Source organism: Mauremys mutica, chromosome 11 (assembly GCF_020497125.1).
Source record: "Mauremys mutica isolate MM-2020 ecotype Southern chromosome 11, ASM2049712v1, whole genome shotgun sequence".
NCBI classification, from domain to species: Eukaryota; Metazoa; Chordata; order Testudines; family Geoemydidae; genus Mauremys; species Mauremys mutica.
Genome location: NC_059082.1, coordinates 59,493,156 through 59,516,802, shown reverse-complemented (window position 1 = coordinate 59,516,802; position 23,647 = coordinate 59,493,156). Strand labels below are relative to the sequence as shown.

The 23,647-nt window shown below is 38.4% G+C and overlaps 1 protein-coding gene across 12 annotated transcripts in view; it reads right to left on the bottom strand.

Annotated features, from left to right (window-relative positions):
* RBFOX1 (RNA binding fox-1 homolog 1) overlaps positions 1-23,647 on the bottom strand; it is a 2,584,986-nt gene that overhangs the window by 206,842 nt on the left and 2,354,497 nt on the right. For 9 of the 12 annotated variants that reach the window (XM_044979735.1, XM_044979736.1, XM_044979737.1 and 6 more), the window contains one exon: positions 6,325-6,567. In XM_044979735.1, coding sequence (XP_044835670.1) covers positions 6,325-6,567 — 243 coding nt within the window. The other 3 variants (XM_044979739.1, XM_044979740.1, XM_044979738.1) reach the window with 3 other exon arrangements.

Genomic DNA, 23,647 nt, shown 5'->3' with positions numbered 1-23,647 from the left:
GGTGCAGAGGGAAGAGTGCCATGCACTGAATCACCAACACTGCTTCGTTTTCCCTAGAGGTCTCCTATCTAAGTACAGATCTGATCAAACGCTGCTTAGCTTGTGAAATCTGATGAGATCACAGCCCAAGGTAAAATGGTTGTAGAATGACACCTTGGTTTCACTAATACAGAACCAAATTAATTTTACAGCACTGTGTTTCTCTCTCTCTCTCTCTCTCTCTCTCTCTCTCTCACACACACACACCCACACACACACCCCTTCACGCTTACCTGGCTACGGTATATATTTCTACTGAGACATTCCATATATTTAGAATGGGAAATATTGCAGAATTGCAGTAAACATAAAACACTTAAGCAGCAAATGATTTTACTGTTGTCCACTGGCAGAATTAGATACAGATTATGCCCTTAGATAACTCCCACCAAAGTCAATCCAAGCCATGCAAATGAACCCACAAGCAGTTTGGCCCAACAAATAGGACTTGTAGAGTGTGATTCACCTCTCCAAGAATATAATTTGTTTGCCCATATAAACAAAGCAAAAAATATGGATTGGGTGGTTAATCTGAGCCTCCACCAGCATTGCAATATCCACACTACTCTTTTTAACATGCTTACATGAGCTGTAGTTGCCCTGGCCTGGGAGGCTTGCTCCAAGCTGAAGTGTAGATATGCACTCTGGTAGCTGTCTTCCTCTCGTTGAACCGCAGCCTTTTATCCCAGCTGTGGTTAATCAGGCAGTTAGTCACAGCTAGTCAGGTAAAGGACCCATCTATTAACCCCTTCCTGGCTGCTACAGCATGGGGTCTATACACCCCCTAATATGGGAAAATATACTTTTTGGCCCAATCCTGTGACCCTTAGTCCGAATGGGACTATGCTCAGTTAATAAGGACAATTTGCATGAATGATCACTCCAAGATTAGGTTCCCCGAAATGAGTTAAACTTCTGAATTACAAAGTGGAAATTCAAGCAAGAAGCCAGGAAGACCTGACTGGTCCCTGTTTAGGAATGTGTCTCTACAAAATTTGCTAATTTTCTCTTGCTCAGGGAATTATTATTTCTTTGCTAACAAGGAATCTGAGATGAGAACCAAGAGGGATTTCCACTGTGCTAAGCCTTACTGGCAACCAGGAAAAAAATAAACATCAACTCCTCAGAATTATAACTAAGTTTAAGGAAAACAGCATCCCTGCCTGACAAGGCAGGTCTGATCAACTCATCAACAAGGACAATTTCAAAGCTGCCAAAACTAGTTTAGGAGTCTGCTAGAAAATCAGGAGCAACCAGTGAAGGAAAATAATCCAGTGCATTACCATGTGGGTTCTGTGACTGAAACTCCAAGAGGACAAAAGTATAAGGAGGTGGGGCAAAATATTTTGGCAATAAAGATTCGACTGTTCAATTCCAATGTGAAACCAGTCCTACTGTATGGAGCTGAAACCTGGAGGGCAACTAAAACAACCACTAGGAAGATCCAGACCTTCATTAATAGCTGTCTTAGAAGGATTCTTCAGATCCGCTGGCCAGACACCATCAGTAACATCCACCTCTTGTAGAGGACTCGTCAACCTCCAGCAGAGGAAGAAATTAGAAGAAGAAGGTGGGGCTGGATAGGACACACACTACGCAAGCAGCCAACCAATATCACCAGACAGGCATTGCGGTGGAACCCCCAAGGCAAGCCGTCCAAGAAACACCTGGCGACGCGACCTTCAGGCTGATTGCACAAAAATGGGCTATACCTAGAACCAGTTAGAGTAAATGGCCCAGGATAGAGGACTGTGGAGATCTGTTGTTGGCGGCCCATACCCCGACTGGGGTGACGGGCATGAATGAATGAATGAATGAGAAAATGCAGGAGCAGGGGGAGAGAAGGAAAGGATCCATTAATGTAAAACTCATGGCAAAAGAAGACTGTATTTTTATAAAAGAAAAAACCTTTATGCTCTGAGTGTAGTATTTGTCTGAATCTAAAGATACAGGAAATGTTACATATCTCCTAAGGCAGGAGTCACTGATATTCTGCACCTTGTGTAGTCACTTCCACCATTCTGGCTTGGTGGCATTTTATACTCACTTTGCAACTGGTGTAAATGACTCCACAAGGTGCAGGGCAACAGTAAATAAGGCCCCTGGAGTTTATTCATTAATGGACCAATCCTTCAGAGTTAGGGTATGTCTACACTACCTGCCAGATCAGCGGGTAGTGATTGATCTATCAGGGATCGATGTATCACGTCTAGACGAGACGCGATACATCGATCCCTGAATGCACTCCCCGTCGATTCCGGAACTTCACCAGGGCAAGAGGCGGAAGCGGAGTCGACGGGGGAGCGGCAGCCGTCGATCCCGCACTGCGAGGACGCGAAGTAAGTCAATCTAAGTTGATCTAAGATACGTTGACTTCAGCTACGCTATTCTCGTGATAGAAGGCATTTCTTTTCAGCATTTTCAAAAATCCCCACGGAATCTTTCTGATATTTTATGAACATTGTTTTCAGTTGTAATATTCATTTTTCATTACACTAACATAATTCTTTTACATTTACAGTTGGATCCACAGCCTTAAATACACACAGTTGTGCATATTGATTAGAATTATTCCAAGCATTAAAAATGCTTTCTTCTCTCCAAAAGCTGTTTTACTAAACCTCCCATTTTTATCCAGCTAGAACTCCTTTGTGAATAGCCAGCCTAGTCAATTTTTCAAAAAATGCCTCATGTCATATTGTACATTACACAACTGAACATCTGAGAGCTACCTAAAAATATCTGAAAGCTACCAACCAAACACTCCAGTGGACAACCAGATTACTCCTGAAATTTAGAAAGTCTGGAAATTCACTACCCCAACATTTTGCTGGTAGCTAAGGCATCTTTTCCTTCAGATGTGAACATCACTTTGAGTTACAATGCTGACGTAGTATTAATTTGTAATGTTCCATTTTCTGATTAAAAACAACATGTACTATTAGACACCAATCCGCAAAGTGATGCATACAGGTGGATCCTAAAGCCCTCACAAACCCCAGTGAATTCACTGGGGTTCTCCCTGGGTGCAACGTTCCATCAGCATGTATCTTTTTGCATGATGTTTATGCTGTGTTCACAAATATGATGGAAAGCCATAAAGTGCTAACAATTTATAAGGTAGATCATAACAGTTTACAGAATCTGATACCCATAATGAATTTGAACAAAAGATTTGATTGGAAATTTGTGGGAGATTTTTAGCAGTTAAGTAATGTTGAGGCTCAGCTGAATAGTGGAGACCCTTAGAGAATTCAGTTTTTGTAAATCTTTATTTGTACTATATCAAGTATAAAATGCCATATGTCGTCAATTGACTACAGTTTTGACTTTGTCTGCAAATTGTTGGATGATATTGTTTTTTACAGGTTTCTAAATTAAATCTGAATTACATTAAAAAGATAGTGTAGGCAACAAACCAGCTTAGATATGGCTTAGGGATGGCTTACATTTCCAAATAAATCTTTTCCATCTCTAATTTCTAATATCCTATGTAAGTGCAACAAGACAATTCACATTAAATAGCATATGTATTAAGTATTAAATAGGGCGAGATTTGCCACCCTTAAAAAGTAACAATGATTACAATATAATTAAGTTCATCTTTCTCCATGGAGATATTGTGCCAACAAATTTCACTGTTACATTACATTTTGGACAGGGATTTCAGAAAAAATGAGGTAGCTCTTCAAAAAGATTAAGTCAAAGTCAAGGAAATTAAAATATTTATGCTCAATAAAGTGGAATCTGGAAATTAGCAGGACTAAGAAGACTAGGAAAAACAGATAGCCAAAGATATAAATGAAATAACATTTCTATTATTGTGTCAGAAGTAGGAAACTTGCAAAGGAATAACTGCATCTGCTGGAACACCATGGATTCAAGGGAGAAATTGAGGAAGATAAGGCCATTGAAGACAAACTAAATAATTTCTTTTCATCACTCTTTTCCACAGAGGACGTTGAGGAAATACCTACTCCAGTTCGGTGTTCTTTCCTACTAAAAACAATGAGATTGTCAGACTGAGGTGATAATAAAGGAGGCAGTCAAACACACTTAAAAAGCAACAGGTCACCTGGGGTGAAATCTTGGCCCCACTGATATCAATAGGAGTTTTTCCAGGGACTTCAATACAGCCAAGATTTAATCCTAGGACTGAATGGTATAAATCCAGGAATTTCAAAGAAACAAACATGAAGGGACTGAGCTGGGTGTCATTGTGATCAGCCCAATGTGTAGTAGTGATCAAAACAGCAAACAAAATGGTATGCTATTTAATGAATGGGATTGAAATAAAAGAAGACATTATACTACTACATGAACAGCTTAGTGAAGAAGTGAATAAAAGGTCATGTTACAGAGGTATATAAGTTAATTAATGGACTAGAGAAAGTAAATAGGATGTTCCTACTTAATTTTTCCCATAATATAAGAAAAAGCAGGTGTTTAATGAAATTCAAAGTTACCCAATTTAAAACTATAACAGGAAACATTTATTACACAAACCCTAAAACTGGAATTAAGTATCACAATACCTTTGAGTCCAGAGGTTTAGTATGATTCTCAAAAGAACTAGACATTAACGAGAACATCCACAGGTATAATAAATGGGACAAAAACTTTTTTTTGTTAGGAAAGGATATAGCTCCTAATACTTTGGGTCACAAGGCGGCTTCTTATTGAGGAGATTGGGAAGAAAGTTCTCATATGAGTAGGTTTTCATAATTGTCCATGACACTGTATTTTCTATCTTCTGGAGAAGCCTCTAATATTGGTGAATGTCAGAAAGAATACAGCAGTGAACTAGGTAGATCACTGGTCTGCTGTGTTATGGCAAGTCCTCTGTTCCTGTACATAGTGTACAGAATGTATTATGCATTGTGCATTCTCATTCTAAATGTTATTATTTTCCATTCTCAATTATATTTATGTAATGGTAGAAGTAACATGGCAAGGTGCTTAAATACCCTCAGAACACATTGATTTGTCACTGCGTAATGCTTGGAGGTATAGAGGAAGGGCATCAGTGGCACATTTTTAGAGCATCTCTGCTGGATGATGCACAGAAAAGCATTTGTTTTAATTTCTGAGTGAGACATTTTCTCATCTTCTTACAACTAGGGGAAGTGTAGCAGCATTAGCTATTATGGAAGGATAAAATGTTTTGATCAGAAATAGTTAAAGGAACTGCGCCCTTCACAAAAAAATGTTGTGGAAAAAACCCAAGCCTTCTATCTCAGATTCAAGGGACAGCCCTCAAACCAGGACCTTAATAAACCAATGTTATAATGTTTAGATTTCAGCCAATATTTTCAAAAGTGAATAGTGATTTTGAGAGTCTCGGTTTTTGGTTGTTCGACTTGGGAAACACTTCTAAAGTGTCTGATTTTCAGAGGCTAGGAGCTCAGCATTAAATACTGGTCACTCCTTTACTTAGATCTCTTACACTCTTATATATTAGTTTTAAAAAAACAGTTGTCAAGAATGACAGAAATTTGAAAAAAAAAATCAGTTCTTAATATTTCCACAAATAGACACCATTTTTATGAAACTATTCACAATTTAAAATTGTTCTATGGAGGTTTTATGTTAACATCTAAGCCTAACATTTATTTGCATATTACTTGGAATTGTCATGATTTGTAATTTGCTGTTTGCACCCACTGAGTGGCAAAGTCACATGACGTTGTTTCAGTTCCATTATTTGATGATTTCCAAACCCACAGAAAGCTTTCAAGATGGCTGAACAAGCACTTCTGTTGCAGATACTCATGATGAATATTCATATTTGCACAAGTATTTGCAACACTATCCCTTTTCCGAAAATTCTTGAGAATAAAGTTTTATTCAAATAAACCTTTGTGAAAAGTGAATAAGAAGGGGTCATGAATATCAGCAAAACAAATTCACCGTTTTCTTTCAAATGAATGTTGTGCCCAGCTCTAAACAGGTTAAATCGTATACAATCATTTAAATATTTGTTCTTCATATATAATTTTGCATGTTTGGATATTCAAAAAGGAAAAGAATTTTGAAAACAAGTGGCACCAGATAGATACTACTCCACCCGCTGGCTTGATGAGAGGCACCACAAGTGGAAGAATAATACCCTCAAAGTTCAAAGAAAAAAGATTGAACCTATTTTGGACCCTATATTGTTTTGAATAACCATAAATAAAATTCAAGTTTACAACCATTAAATGCAACATAAGAAAGAGCTTTATCAATAAACATTTTTGTAACTTGAGATATACATCTTCAAAAATATAAGAAACCTGAACTTACTGTGGCTGTGCCGGAGACAGTTTGTGCATTTGTGTCAGCTGCACTCTGTTCAGTGTGTGTCTGAGCAGGAGGGTACATGTTTAACGTGTGCTCTGGAACTGTGGTCTGGCCTGTGTAGTCTGGAGCTGGATGGGGGTGTGGGGCTGTGTATTCTGCCGGGATCCCATTCTGAGGTGGAGCAAACTGAGCTGATGCATAAGGCTGCGCCATTGTGTCAGGAGGTGCTGTAGCTTCCTGATTACCCTGTAAAGCAAAGAAAAAAAAAAAGGCAGATTCAGAAAAAAATAATTTAGAAAGTAAAGAGGATATTCTCCAAGATTTCTAAATGGATTTTTGTTTCCCCTGAAGAGTGTATCCCATCTGATTTAATTCCCTCCTCTGCCACTCCCTATTACAATCCTGACTTTAGAGAAGCAAAGTGTAGTCTTCTATGTGGGCCTTTTAAAAATGTGATTGTTAACACCAGGTAAGAATACATGAACTGAAAACCCCTAGTGTATATGACGTCAAAGGAACAGATACTTTAGCTAAAACATTAAATGTAGCCAATATGTTTTTACTAAAACGAGAAGTTAAGAAGGAAAGGTTATAGTAAATAATTCCACTTATTCCAAAAGTTAAAAAACACTGATGGCATTGAAGGAGGCTTGCTGTATTTATCACAAAGTGCATTCTCTCTGATGGTTTTCTAGATTTCTGAAAAGATGCAGCCAACCTAAAATCCAAATGAGAGTTTGAAAATAGATGATCCACTGTGCTCACAGTTTTAAATATTTGTACTAAATGCTGCTCTCTCAGATGATCATCACTAAGTAAAAGTTGATCCTTTCAGCTGTAGAGCACAAATGCAATGTGATGATTAGATTCAAGCTTAGAATCACAAAATAAAAAATAAGGGACTAGAAATGCATCAGTTTAAAATCCATTTGAGAAAAAAACATTAAAAATAATTTATCCTGAAATGTGTCAGAAAATTTAGATGCAAGAGCTTAAAATTCCTTATCATTTTGCTAGTAATTATTTTACATTTATGTATTAAAATAAACCTTTAAAATTAAAAGAGCAAATGTAAGCATCTATAATGTGTATGGACAATTAGATCTAACTTTAGCTTTAATATAATTCTACTAGATGCCAAAAATGCTAACATATCACAGGTATTTAACGTAAATGTCTGCAACAGTCTGGCTAAATGGTCTGACCATAATGAATACATTATGACATTGAAAAAAAATATCTTCTTACAATACATGTTTGTGAATTTATTTAAATCATGATGCTACAGATAACAGTGTCAGGGGACACCAGTACCTCTGCAGTATCGCCAGAGAAAGGAATTGGGGATGGCTATACATATTCCAAAGCCTCGGCTCAATTTCAGAACCAAAACAACCCTGAAAACCAAAGAGTGTTGCTCTGGGTCCAACTAAATGTTTTGTTTAACCCCAAACAATTCCCCCATCCTTTCTTTTTTTATTTCATCTTGGGGTGGTTTTTTTTTTTTTTACTCCTTTGATTTAGTATTTTAAATTAGCTCAATTGCTAAACCAAACACCATTTCAAAACAAAAAGTTTAAATATTTGGTTTCAAAATTAACTTTCAACTTTTTTTTGATTTTGCTTTTAAAATTGTGTTGCCTCAAAAAATATCTTTTCTGGCTAATTTACTACTCATTGAAAAAATTTCACCTCGCTCCAAAAAAAAAAAAAAGCCCACTGAACTTCTGTCAATGAGGTCCAAGGGGAAATATTATTTCCTGATACCGAAAAAGTGATTGGTAAGGCCAGCCGCATTCTAAAAAACCCAGCTCCTATTCTAAGAGGAGGGAAAGAGAACAGCTAACATTTGAAAACCCAAGGAGAGTATAAATAAGTGAAGGAGGGGGCACGCCAATTGATAAGCTCCAATCCGCCGGGTCCTGCCAAAGAGAAGACAAAGGGACCCGCAGAAGGGAGGAACCAGCCCCTGACTTGTCCAGCATGAGCTCTGCCCCATCAAGACACTGTGATGTCTGGTCAAGATCATCCTCATTCCCCACTGAATGTGCAAAAGTAGGGAGGGAAGGGAGGATTATGAAATATTCAGCCACATTCCACCGAACATGCTCGCGCATGTGCACATGCATTTTTTGTTTTCATTAATCCTTGCACCTGCTGGCTTCAGCAAAGGCCATTGCTACTACTGAAATACAGAGGTAATATTGTGGAATTTCACATCTAGGAAGATTTCCAACCAGTTTCAGCTAATTCAAATAAGCATCTAAATATGGAAGTAATTATTTGAACAGAACAGGAACTCAGAACCTTTGAGGATTCACTAAGCTGTATATTACAACAGCCCTTGGTTACATATTACAGGAGAAAAAATGCATTTTTCCTAACTAAACGGCAATATGCTATAGTGAATTAAGCATGAGACACTAGGAGTCAAACTCCTGAATGTGAATCCCATCTCTTCAACTAATTTAGTGTGTGTCCTTGGGCAAATCATTTATACTTTCTGCCTCACTTCATCATCTTTAAAATGGAAACAATAATATTTACATTCTACATTGCACTGTGTTGTGAGATTACTTCATGATTGTACTGTGCTTTGAAAGTGTAAAATAATGGTATTGTTAGTATTACAAGTAAAAGCCAAGATGAAAAGTTACGTATTTTTACACTAAAACATGCAACAATTTAAGTTTAAAGCCTGGGAAAATACCTTGTACATTCAATTTAGTAGAGGAATGTATCTACTTATTCCATTTTTTTTTAATAAAAATTTAAACTCTTTTTTTATTTCTTTACCTAATACTCCCTAATAATTATTAAAAAATAGTGATTGTACATGGCCAAAATGCACACTAAAGAAAGTATGCCCACTAAAACTGGGCAATGATTGGGTTTCTTCATGTGTCTTCACAGGTAATAGCCATTACTGTGAATTTTTGTATTTGTTCAAAGTTCTATGTTTAAACTGTAAACATTAAATACTTTAGGATAGACTTTAGTGGTAGGAACCAGGGAGCATGGAAGCTGCAGCAAAAAAAAATTCTTCTACCTACTAAATTACTTTGACTGTATTGCTTTGAAGCACAGTAGCTGGTCATTCCTGGTCCATAAGTTATTCCTTCATGTCGGTTGTTAGACATGGCATAATAGTCAGCAGATATTAAAAAAAGAACAATAATGGCAACAAAGGGACCAACAGCTAATGTTCAGATGCTTTTGATCTACTAAAGGTTTTTATACTACCTTGAGTTCTAAAACAGATGTTGCTGAGACCCCCATTGTTTCTCATTAACACTGACAGCAGTTCCATGAGACCCTAATTAATATCTGTACCATTCACACTTAGTGCTAATTACAGCTAATATTTAATTAAGAGCACTGAGCTTTTATATGATTTCTTACCAGCACCTTCAAACATTTCACTACAGTACTGCCATAAAATGGCATACATACAATGAAAATTCAGGCACTTTAACACTGCTGAGAGTCTTCTAGCTCAGTCATTAGATTTGCTAAACTGAGGTTTTGATTCCTTTATTAAAGTGGCACCAGCCAAAAGTAAGGAAATAGTGAAGGGTCAGCATATAAATAACCCCTATATATTCAGGGAGAAGTGGAAACTTGGCATGCCAGGTATCAGTCCATGTGTTATTCTTTCACTGAACTTATTTTTGTTTTAATTTAAAAAAATATATATTATCCACTGTAAGAAAGAAATTATATGTGTGGGTGTGTATGTACATACGCATACTGTTGTAAGCCAGGAATTTATTATTATGAAGATCATGATAATAATGCTGAGATGTTCTGATTTTAAAAGCAGCTACTGCACATGCCATTACAAGTGCAAGTTTTTTAGTTTTAAAATTTAGTCTAAATAATCTCTACATTTTGGATCCATAATGAGTATATGCATATTCAAAGCACATAACATTACCATATTGTATTAGCATGCCCCATATGATTAAACACATTCTGTAATATTAAGATACATAACATACAAATTGGTTACTGTTTAAGATGTGAATTCATATTAAGGTTAACACAGTGGAAACTAACAGATCCTTACTTATACTGTTGTGAAATGTGAATGCCAAATCTAGACTACAGAAACTGATCTAAATTTGAATGGGTCTTTGTGAATCTCAAGTTATCCTCTAGCCCCAGAGCATATTAACTGGGTATTTTAAAATGACATTTTAATGAGAGTATTGAAAACAAAATAAAACTGAAAAATGGAATCTACCAAGTTATTTTAAAGGTATGAAATGTTCCTTAAAGTGACAGGAAACTCCATTCTTAATTTAGACCATGAACTTAGGCACTGGAGCAGCCTCAAAACAGTGGGTGACAGTACACACACAATGTGGAACTCTAACTAGGCACAAGAGGGTAGACAGAAGTTATAGTTTCAGACTTAACTCTGAATCTCTTTACTTTTATATAAGTTTAAATGACCCCTTAATGTTCATTTTTGTATGTGGTTTAATAAAGTAGTAGTTGGCAGCTGAAAGAAGAACAAAGGAAGGCAGACAGTCAGGCTCTGCTAAATGTTTTGGCCTGAAATCTAATGAAAACCACATTTCAGCTCCAAAATATGCTTTACGTGGCAGTGTATAAAATCCAGTTTATTGCTTTTTGCTTAAATGCTGAGCTATACCAGAACAAAAAAATGCCTTAGTATGATATAGGCAAGTGAAGGCTTTCTAAAATCCCATAGATGATTATACTTAAAACAGAAAAGATCAGAATTTTAAAATATTCCTATTGAGTATCTCAAATCTCCACATTCTTTTTCAGCACTATCTCTTCTGCTCTGAAAGGCTTTTATAATTAAAAAATGCATGAAAAGTGTCAAAACATAATAAAGCAAGCTTGTCATGTTTATACACAAAAGACAGAGCAAAGAAAATATTATTTATTCAGTGTTCTTTTTTAAACACACATTCACAACATAAAACTGTATTTATTCACTAAAAACCTTTAAGGTTGCCCACATTTTAAAGTCTAACTAACGGTTTACTGTTTGTTTTATTCTATTTTAGTTTTATTGTGTTCTGTTTCTTTGGCAAGAGATATTTCACATTCAGAGAAAGCCTCTCATACTGTAGTTAAATGAGCCAAACTGCATCATATCCTCAGGGCATGGAAACAAAGAAGAAAAATGCAAAATTACTCTGTAAACCTGCTGGTTATAAGAACGGCTCAGTTAGACATATCAAGCACAGCAGACACACATAATCACTGCTGTAGCTCGCCTGGCAGAATGACTTAAGCAACAAAATATGTATTAGAGGAGGCTTGCATGCAGTGGTACAGTTGAATAAAAGAAATGCCCTTGCTTGACTAAAATCAGAGTTTCAAGTGAAAATAAAGTGAAAATACCTGCTGCACCATCCTGCTCTCTTTATCCTCCATAAACTTAGCAGCTGCTCTAGTCCCAGGCCATGCAGCATCTGCCCAAAGCAAGCATCAATTATGGATGAGGGCGTGTGAGCTATGTAATGTGTGTATGAGTGTGGATGATAGGGGTGTTGAAGGAGGGGGAGCTAATGCAAGCCTTACTGACCTCCCACTCAACATCTGACTGCTCCCAAAACCTAATCCAGATGGGACTCTTTCAGTTTGCTAGGCCTCGCCCCATCAATCACAGCAGGCCACTCCTCTGTCTCCTGCTACTAGTTATAGAGTGCACCACTGAGCAGATGATTACACACAGAAGAAGAAAAAACACAGCTTGACTACATTAATAGCTGTTTAAAAAACATTAGAAATGCTACTTTGTAAGTTGCCGTAAGCTGAACATTTTCATTTTTAAAATAAAATGATTGTAGTATAAATTATGGAAAACCCTAAACCTCCAGTACTTTGGTTTTTTGGCAACTGCAGTTTATAGGGGAGAGAGAGAGTTTAATCTTTCCTACAATTTGAAAAGTTAACAGCAATAAAATTTGTGTTTTAAAGTTGCTTAATACCCATAGCAAACATAGGCAATAAAAACTATTGTCTATTTTACATTAAATTTACTTTACCCTTTCTTTATAATTGAAATGGTTTTGCCATCTTTATTTTGTGGTATCCCTCCTGCCCACAAAGGGAAATATTTCAGAAATGCTTCCAAGCTTTACTTTTGTGCGGCAGCTTAAGCAAGCTAATACTTCACTATTAAAGAAACTTGTCTAGATACTCTAGAGGTAGTCTCAGAAATGATTAAATTTCTAATTAAAATCACATAACAGAGAAGAAGGCTAAGACAACATAAAGAGCCCCAAAGAATTCAACTTTACTGCCAATCTGTCATGGGCTGTCACCGGATTCAAGAAGTTAGAGGCAGGACTGAAATGCAACAGGTGAGTTTTTATTTACAAATGTCCCAAATTCCCAGAAAAAAAAATCTGGATAAACAGTATTAACTGTATCGTTATACTCACATTCCAACACAAGTACACTGGGTTTCTTTAACAATGCAGGATAATTCTTATAGATTTGCTGCTAGCACTTCTTACTTAAGGATAATAAAAACAGCTGCTTCAGGTTTTTCCACAGGGAATCAGACATCCAGCCTCATTGGACCAACTGACTAACTCTGCAAGCTTTCTCTCTTGCCGTTTAATAATACGACTGGGCCACTTGACTTGGACCATTTGACTTCTCAACCAAATTCAGACACAGAAAATTCTGTAACTTCCTCCCGTTCTTGGAAAGGTAGCTTCAAAGCCAGTTCTGCCTCATATTTCACTTAAAAACAAACTCTTTCCCAAGTAAGGGTGTTCCCAAAAGGAAAGAATGAAAGGGGGAAAAGAACAGTTTTTCTTGGACAGAATCAGAGAGAGAGAGAGAAGAAAAGAGCAGGGGGTAGCCGCAGGGATTTGTATTATTTCCTTGAGTGATGGTACGATCTCTTTTCTCCACCAAACAACCTCATGCACAAGAGACAAATATGTTCCCAGTGTCCTCTTCATATGCACCATATTGCACCCTGATAAAAAGCCTGAATCCCAGCTACCAATATATGTCCAATTAGTAAATGAATTAGTGCCACTGCTCAGGAACATTTTATTAGCACAACCATCTTTTTTGTGTGTACTGGGTATGGCCATATGGCAATGGTCAACAGCAAACAGGGATTATTCTTCCAGGATGCAGTACCAGAGATTCAGTTGTTCTCTCCCTTGAGTGGCACCTTTATGTTACTGGTAATTTTGTATGTTTTTCTTTTAGATATGCTTTTCAGCTAAAAAGTATGGTATGTACCTCTCTCCAATTTGGCTATGTTAAACTCCATGACCCACCTCAACATTAAGGGTGCTTGGGAAATAAGAGTGGAATAGAAATCTGAAGCATTATATAATCTCTGAAAGTATATTTCATATACCCACTATGATGATGGTATCTCTTCAGTTCTTTATTTTGCTATGTTAAGTGATCATCTGTCCATGGGCACAGGATACAAAAAAAGCTCATCAAGTGAATTATCTTTTCAAGTGATTTAGTAACCCAGCAATAAATTTAACCATATGGGGCCAGATCCCACAATGTTTCGCTGGCACAAAGTGGCTGTGAAGTTGCCCTATATAGGAAGGCCAAAGAGTCCCTGGGTGTGGGGAGGGAGGGACCATGTCCACAGAGTTGTGCTCTGGTGATTCCTAGCTGGCATAATTGCCCTTAGGGGCTATGCCAAACTAGCTCCGTTAGCGCAATCCTGTGACTATTCTAAAGTTGTGCTGGCAGCCAAATCAGTCCCTGGCAGCACAATAAAATCAGGGGAGTACAACGGGTTTGTTGGCTACTTTTGCACCCTTTCCACCTGTCAGATTTTGTATCAGAGTAGTGGGTCCGTTGTATCTAGCTCCAGTCTTGCAACTCAGCTTATGTCTCCTCTTAACTTCTTCTGTTGGAAGGGCAAACCTCAGACTAGTGCTGCCCTACATTTTAGGTTTTTAAAAGTACATTAATGTGGCATTTTTAAGACTTGGCATTTTGGGGACCATAAAGACTTTGCTTCTACCAATAGGGGCTTCCTCTCTCACTCACCTACTACAAGATTTTTTTTTTTAACTTTTAAGCACAAATTTGGTGCATTTCAAAGCTGAAATTTTATCAATGTATTACTGTCAAACAATAACATACATTTTGCAACAAAAAAAAAACAGCTGCAAAGAAGTGCAGCATGTTCTGCTCTGCACTAATTCTGTCAGTGCTACATATCTCTGACATGGAATATCGGACATAAACACTCCCTTCCCTAGTGCAATGGGCTATTCCCTGAGAAACCTTTCAGGGAAATAAATAATTGTTTTCCAAAACAGAAAGTTTCTAACAGCAATTTAAAGGGGAAAGGGGGACTAATAAAGAATTACAGTACAGAAGGATTTCTCAAAGGTATTTTCTCTTATATGATTGTCATAATTATACATTGGCCTTCTGTAGCCTTCCATCCAAAAGATCTCAAAGTTTACAAACAGTAAATTAACCATCACAAAAGCCCCATGAAGTATAGACTGTGGCAAAGCCAGGAATATAACCCAGATCTTTTGACCCCCCGTCATGGGTTGTTGTTTTTTTTTAACCCACAAAACTACACTTCCACTTAACCGTTAGGGTGGTAATTCCACCTCACTAAACAGACCCTCCCAAACTGTCTTTTTGATATATTTTGATACGTGGATAAAAAGGAATAGTGGTGTTTACAAGTTTGAGATAATTGATTTAAAGAAGAGAACTAAAAGAAGAGGCTGGGCATTTTAGACCTCATTTGCATAGCCAGGATCATGTTCCTTGGTCATAGCAGGGAATGAGCATGACAGGGGCTCTAGACTTACCACTGCTCAGCGTAACAGGCTTCACATAGCACTTGATGTGATTTGCATCTGCATGCAGCCTCCATTCACAGATATGTTAGAGCACAGTGCACAGGGACCATGCAGTATCCATCCAGACCAAATGTGTGCTCTTGGCTAACATCACATAGCTAAAGCAACCAGTATTTGTGCATGAAACAAAACAAAGTGGGTTTTAAGTGGGAAGAACCTACCCTCTTTTCCTCAAGAAAAAAAAAACCATGCAGTTGCCATTCATGGTGGTAAAGGACCAATGGTTTGATCTAAGTGCTGCATAATCTTGCTCAGAAAAGATTGGTCAGTGCTGTTCTCCCCTAACTTGTACAACCGCTGGAACTCTGATTTAATGGTCATGTTAAAACATGCCAGGTTGTCCGATGGTTTTACGTGTGCAAGAGGAATTTTCAAGATCTGGCCTACTTTTACTGCATAGTCAGAGAACTACAATCCACAATGTAAATAATTTTAGTAAGCTTTATGTAACAGAAGTTACTTATATTTTTGTCTTTAGCCCCTCTGGGCTTGTTTCTGTGGAGAGTAGAATTCCCACTGAAGTCAACGGATTGAATGGGGCTCAGGAGTAAACCCTTGAAATCAAGAAAAGATGCAAATGGTTCATCTGGGTAATTCATTTCCATAGCCACAATAATTGCCAGATGTGTGGCTTCAACAAAGCAGAGTAACTTCAAAGTTAGCTCACAATTTCCCATGATCTTTCAAGGTTCACATTATTTTTCATACCACGTACACTTATTTTGCCCAGCAAGATCCGAATGGCAAGAAAAGGCACTAGCTACTCTATGAAGCCCACTTGCTGCCCTCAAGGAACTTCTCTCAATTATTTGAGATGGATTTGGCAGGCTACTTTAACACACTAAATAGCGATTGCTTTTTTGCTTTTATCTACAATCACAGAGTTAAGAAACAGGCATCCTCTACACTGCATATGAGTCCACAGCTGTTCTATGAACTGAGAGCTGTAATGTGAACAGTGACATACATGTCTTACTCAATTATCTGCCACATTTACTCACTATATTTCTACAGGTGTAGAAAGGACACTTAATTGACCATATTTACCCCATATAAAGAACTATGATTTAGTTTTAATTCTCCTGTAATTTCCATCACATCTGTAAACCAATAGTGAACACCAGTTAACTGCATGTAAACTTTCTAGTTCTCGCTGTATTCTGTTGCACTAAAGTTTCATATCTCCTGTACACTGCTATACTGAAAACGAGACACACGAGAATCACAGTAGATATAATACACTTTTGCTCATTTTATTCCTCCAAATGAGGTCTAAGGCCCCAATTCTGCAAAGATTTACATATGTGCTTTACACAATGGGAGTAGTCCCACTAAAGTCAAACATGACTACTTAAGGTGAAGAATGTGGATAGGTCTTTGGAGGATTATGGCCTAACTGAGTCTCTGGGATGGTATGTCTCGCTCATTCACCTTACTGTTCAAGGACTGACATGTGCAATATTTACAAAGGGTGCAGGGCAAAGGGGAGAGACTAATTGGGTAAATACAAATCAAATCCAGTTATAAATGTATGTATCCAAATTTGACAGACTTGTCATGAAAGTAAAGAAGGAAATGTTATTTACTCCTTCTCATAACACAAGAACTAGGGGTCACCAAATGAAATTAATAGGCAGCAGGTTTAAAACAAACAAAAGGAAATATTTTTTCACACAACACACAGTCAACCTGTGGAATTCCTTGCCAGAGGATGTTGTGAAGGCCAAGACTAAAGCAGGATCCAAAAATGAACTAGACAAGTTCATGAAGGATAGGTCCATCAATGGCTATTAGCCAAGATGGACAGGCATGGTGCCCCTACCCTCTGCTTTCCAGAAGCTGGGAATGGGCAACAGGGGATGATCACTTGATGATTACCTGTTCTGTTCATTCCCTCTGGGGCACTTGGCATTGGCCACTGTCGGAAGACAGCATACTGAATTAGATGGACCTTTGGTCTAACTCAGTATGGCCACTCTTATGTAGGTTATTCACTAACAAATACTTGCAATGCAGTTGAAATAATACATTTTAAATTCTGTTCCAGGTAGACCCTAGCATCTCAGTTACAATTTTCCCCTAAAACAACTTACTGGATGGCTCAGGGGATTGTGAGGACAATACTAATTTCTTGTTTTTACCTGCAGCTCTGTCAATTCAAAAAGGCTATGATTAACGGTTAAGCTGTTCCCAATTCACAGTTGTTAACTGTCCTACATTAGATTAAATGAATGTTTTCTTATAAACAAATTTCATTGCATCACAAAATACACCATCATAATTGCCAACTTTGTTAGCAGTATCAACGCAGAGGCCAATGAATGACCATAGATACTTAGGGTAGTTTACTCATGCTGTTCTTGGTCTGTAGACACAGTATTTTAAATTTTTGCCAATCTGTTACTTTTCACATACACAAAATTCTCTTAGTTAAAAATTCCCAAGGAATATGGGTGTTGCCAGTTTCACAGATGGGCAACAAAAATGATGAGAAGCATGGTAAAACTTCTGTATAAGAAGAGAGTGAAAAGATTGCACCTGCTTAAATTAGAGATAAGATGAATAAGGGAAAATATGATAGAGAGACACACAACTATGAACAGAAAGTAAATTGGACACTGCCAGTTAACCTCTCTCAAAATACCAAAGGAAGGGGGCATTTGCTTAAATTTAAAAATGATAAAAGGAAATACTATTTTACACAATGCATAATGAACCTGTAAAACTCACTGACATAAAACAGCATTCAGGCCAAGAGTTTAGTAGATTTTTTTAAAAGATTATACATTTAAATGTGTTATTTGAACATCTGCAGTTACAACAGAAAGAATAAATTATAGATGCAGATCATATAAAAACCTATATTTAAAAATGTTAGGGTTACAAAATCAAGCACTTTCAAGTTAGGATATTCAAAAAGTAATGCTGCTCAGGCAACCTTAATTCAGGTCTTGGAGGGTTCGTCTACACAGGGATAAAAGCCCCACAATCAGCTGACTCGGGCTCATGGGTTTTGGGCTGTGGAGCTAAACATTTCTGTGTAGGCCAGAGGTTCTCAAACTGGGTAGTGCGCCCCCTCAGGGGGCATGAAATGTATTCTGTGGGGCATAAGAAGCTTTAGGGGGGAAAACTTACTGCACACATTCAGAGCTGGGTGGCCAGAGAGCAGCAGCTGCTAGCCGAGCACCCAGAGGTGAAGGGTGCATAAACTACTACAGACACAAAGACTGGGGAGTGATCAAATAAGTTTGAGAACCACTTTGTAGACGTTTGGGCTTGGGCTGCAGCCTGAGCTCTGGGACCCTGTGATGGGGTATCTGCCCCACACTGGACTAGAAAGGGTTAACCTCAGACGGGAGCAGTGGAGGTGAGTCCTTCATGTGGCCCGGGCAGGCTCTGTGAGGCACAGTCAATAGGAGAGAGGCTTCAAGGAGCAGCCAATCAGGGCCCAGCAAGCTCTCATAAATGTTGCTCCAGGGCAATGCTGAGAGCAGTTGCTACTGGGATCCCAAGGGGTGAGGACTGTGTCCCTGGCAGGCTGAAAGAAAGCTAGCACCACAGACAGGTCAGTTGCTGGCAGGGACCAGGGGAGCAAGTGAGAACTCCTGGCAGTCTGCAGAGATTGGGCAGCTGAGTGCCCTAAGGCTTGAAGAGGACACTGCGCTTCATGACACTGTGAGAGGAGCTGCAGGCAGATGCAGAGATGGAGTAACTGTGTGCAAGTTGTGTATAGGGGGTGTTGGCCTTGTGCTAATCCCCAGAGTGACCAAGAGGAGGCACCAGTCTAGCAGTGAGTGATGAGCGCTGTGACAGACCCTTCACTCTTGCAGAATCCCAGCATCAGGCTCCAGCCTGAGTTCAAATGTCTACACAGCAGTTTTCCAGCCCAGGAGCCTGAGATCCGTGAGCCAGAGAGCACTGATCTGGGCCAGTCATGGGATTTTTATCCCCAAGTAGACATGCCGTGTGTGTCTAGATCAGGGGTCGGCAACCTGCGGTTCCTGGCTCGCCAGGGTAAGCACCCTGGCAGGCCGGCCCGGTTTGTTTATCTGCCGCGTCGGCAAGTTCGGCCGATCGCGGCTCCCACTGGCCGCGGTTCGCGGTCCCAGGCCAATGCGGGAGGCAGGAAGCGGCGCGAGCCGAGGGATGTTCTGGCAGCGGCTTCCTGCCTCCCGCATTGGCCTGGGACCGCGAACCGTGGCCAGTGGGAGTCGCGATCGGCCGAACTTGCCGACGCGGCAGATAAACAAACCGGGCCGGCCCGCCAGGGTGCTTACCCTGGCGAGCCGGGAGCCGCAGGTTGCCGACCCCTGGTCTAGATTATTATAGTCTTTAATTATATGATCCCATACTATTTTTTCCATACGACAGACAGTCTTCATGGAAAAGCTAGTTCTTCGGTATTTCTTTTTATCTTCATCATGCAGTATGTGGCCCAAGTGCTTATTTACCACTCCTCATCCACACCCTGCACAGGCAACTTGTTACCTTTTGAGTGCTTGACTTTGAAACAAAATATTCTTTTAATGTCATTTTGTGTGTGTGTGTGTGTATATAAACCACTCATGCTTTTAAGGAATAAGTTTATGGAGGTTAGAAAAAAATGTCTCATATGGTCAGGTTATTGCATCATTGTCCACTAGTAAGGCACCTTTCTCTTCTCTTTCCCATTATCAGTATTGCCATTTGAATACAGCACTTTCTAACACCTTAATCACTTAGAACCAAACCCTGGCCACATTTAAATCAAAGATGAAACTCCCACTGATTTCAATGAGTCTGTTCAATATCACTTTCTAAAAACACTAGAGATCTGCTGATGTTGGTAGGGTAAGGTTTATTCTCTTGCTTATGTCTAAAGTCAATTTACGACCTGTTATTCTTACCAGTAATTTTTTTTTTTAAATAGCCTTTGTCTGCAATAATACAGCATGTTTTAAAAAAATAAACTAAAACAGAGAGCCTTGCACCCAGATTTGCAAGGGTGTTTAGGAATTGCTCTATTCACCAATGCAAGGTCTAAAGACTAGATTTTGAAAGTTATTTAGGCACCTAAAGAAGCCGAAAATAGGCATCTAATGGGGTTTTCAAAAGTACCTAGGCTCCCACTGGGAGTTAAGCACTTAAAATCTGGCCCTTAGTGTCTTTTTGTTGACAGTTCTTAGTACAGACTGATTTAGTTAATGGAGATATTGCTTCGTATGTGATGAATTAATAATCCCAGCTATCTCTTGAACAATTTCTGTTTTAATAATTATTTCAATGAAAAAAAAATTAAAAAAGGAAAGAAAAAATCTTGTGGCTCTGCTAACCACATTAGAAGCCAGAGTGCAAAAAAGAAAAGGAAACCTGAATATTTTGATGATTAGTGCGCACACACACAGGCCCTGTTCTGGCATGAGCCTAACTTTAAGCATGAGTTTCCTGATTAAACTTAACTGAATTTAGTAGGGATTACTTACATACTTACAGTTGGTAATGAGACCGAGGTATTGCTGGATTGTGGCCCTGGTACCTGAATGGGTCCGGCTGCAGGATAAAGTCATATATTCTCCTGACCAACACAGGGATTTTATAAGCCCTGTTGGCCGTTTTAGTTTTGGTATTACTATTGCAATTAATACAGGACTTTGAAATGTAATTCAGACCGAAAGCAGTTTTGTCATTTGGTTTCATTGTAAACTAACAAAAAATGTAATTTTAAAAAACCTTTAAAAAAAACCCACCAGAATTCAATTAAAATAATTGTCAATGGTGCACAAGTATCATCTCCAAAAACCTGATTCCAAACCATTATTTTGGATACAAATGTAAATAAGCACAGTAGCTTCAGCAAACTGCCTAGCAGACATTAGAGAGATGAGTTGGGTCAGGTAATACCTTTTACTGGATTAACTTCTGTTGGTGAAAGAGACAAGTTTTTGAGCTACACAAATGCTTTTCTGTCCCAAAGTTGAGTTCTGTATAGTTCAAAAACTTGTCTCTCACCAACAGGAGTTGGTTCAATAAAAGATATTACCTCACCCACCTTGTCTCTCTAATATCCTGGGACCAACACAGTTACAACACTACCAAAAAAAACCCCCAAAAACCAGAGTCTACTTTACAAAACCGCCACCAAATTTACCAAATTTCAATGCAATTATCTCAGGACATTCTGCTCAAGGGTAACTCGAGATTAGCAGGTCAGTGAGTGTTGCATGTCAGGAATTAAGGGCAATAGGAAGGCTATAAGGGCCAGCTAGCATAGCATCTCTGTGTTTCTTGCCTTTCTCTAGACAGAGTAATCGCTCCGTAACAAACCCTGATTTACATTCCAAAAGCAACAATGGCAAAAGGTTGTGTTTTTTTTCTCAGCCTTCATGACACTTAACCTATGCTGGATCATTTCGGACAGTCAGCAGCGCAAAGAACCACAAAAACAAAGAATCCCTACACAGTTCACTCATGATGTAGGTGAGAAAGGTTCAGGCTTAAGTGGAGCCAGTGGGGCAGATCTACTTGTAATCCCAACTGTTCTGAAATAAAACCAGACATGCGGCCCTCTAGACATTAATAAGATAAATGAGCAAACTCTGCTGGTGTGATTTTTCACCACACCACACTTTGTTGGGTCCCCTTCAGTCTTAATAAATATGAATAATACTTGGTATAAAATGAAGACATGCCAATCTCTCTGTCCAAGTGAGAATGCTATTCAGAGACTGTCAATCCTTTCGATTGCAGGTTGCAATCTGAGGATGAATTTTTTTAAAGGATGTATAATTAAAATGGAATTCACTGTGGCTGGTAACCTCCATGAACATCTACTACTATGTTATTGTTCATAGAGAAGATCACACCGACACAGCACTCTCATTGTGAATGACCTACTAATTCCTAAGTGAATTGTTTGTATACTGTGTTGTAATGGAGAGTACGTGGTAATTAACACATTACCTAAGCAATTAAATCTTTTAGTTTTGGCATCACATGCAGATAAAAAATCTGTGATCTAATAAATATAAGGGAGAGAACCTTACTGCTCATTTCTAGTAAGCATTTTCCCTCAAATGGATGTTTGAATTATCGCTAACACAGATTTCACTGGCACCCACACAAGTGTCTTCATTTTCATATCTAAAAATAGCTATAGCTCAACTTCTGTATCGCAGTTGCACTTAAAAAGCTTTGATTGGTCTGTTTAATATTGCCGGTTCTACTGGTATTAGCCATTTTAAGTACACAGAATAACTCTCAAACCAGTAAAGTAATCTTTCAAAATGGAAGAAACTTTTTAAAATGTGACCCCCACATGTTGACCAAGTATACTGGCGCTCTTGTGAATTCAAGGTTTAGCCACAATAACATTACCTATTGATTGCAAGGCACAAAGAGTCAGGATTATGACTTGAATAGAGTTTTGATTAGAACTAGTCTGCAGTTATTCCTATAGAATCCAACATGATTTTGTAATATCAGTAATTGAATCATTCTAATTTTTCCCCTGCTGAAATTGGCCTGAAAAACTAGAACTATTGAATCCTATAATGGGTTGGGCTGGCTTCACTTTTATACTGTGTATGAACTCAAATCATTCAACATCCATCTCTCTTTTTTATTTAATTAATTTTAGTTTTCCAATACTTTTGTTGCCTGTGATTGAACATAGATGACCTGATTTGAGATGACCACATTGCACAGCACTGCTTTCTTGTTTGTACTGGAAAGAGCAGCATTCATTTTTTGGCACTGTGCTGAAATTATGGAACATCATGTCTGATGCTATTTACTTTCTAAGATTAAAATGACTATCAAAATATCATTGGGCGCAGGGAACAGAGAGATTGGCTTCCTGCCTCAGCTACACTTTGTTATATTTGTTTACCACTGTGATCATTTGTGTACTTCAATTAATGTTTATGTTAAGATGATTTTATAGCCTTTATTTATGAACAACTATTTGTTTCAACAATGTTTGCTGTTAGCAAAATAAACCACAACACTAACTGAAGGGCAACTTTGCTCACTGCTTTTGCTGAGGCGACAGGCACTCAAACTTACTGATCCAATGCTGCTTTTAAATACAGGGTTTCCACACACTGTCAAAACATCACGAAGGACTCCAAATACACAAGAATCAATTTAAAGAGTGAATCTCTTGTTATAAGGAAGTGAAGAGAAACTCTTGAATTGCTTCAGTGTAACTGAAAAGTGTTTTGCTTTACTATACTGCTTGGTGAGTTCCACTGTGCTTATCTCCTACAAATGCTGCTATTATTACAGGTAGCAGCATAGTGTGGTAGATAGGGCATAGTAATGGGAGTCAGGGGACCTGGGTCCTTTTTTCACCTCTGCCAGAGATGTGTTTTTGTGACCTTTGGGAAGTCATTTTACCACTCTGTGCCTTAGTTTCCTCATCTGTAAAACAGTGATAATGATACATCTGCTGTTCTTTTTACAGTTCGAAAGTG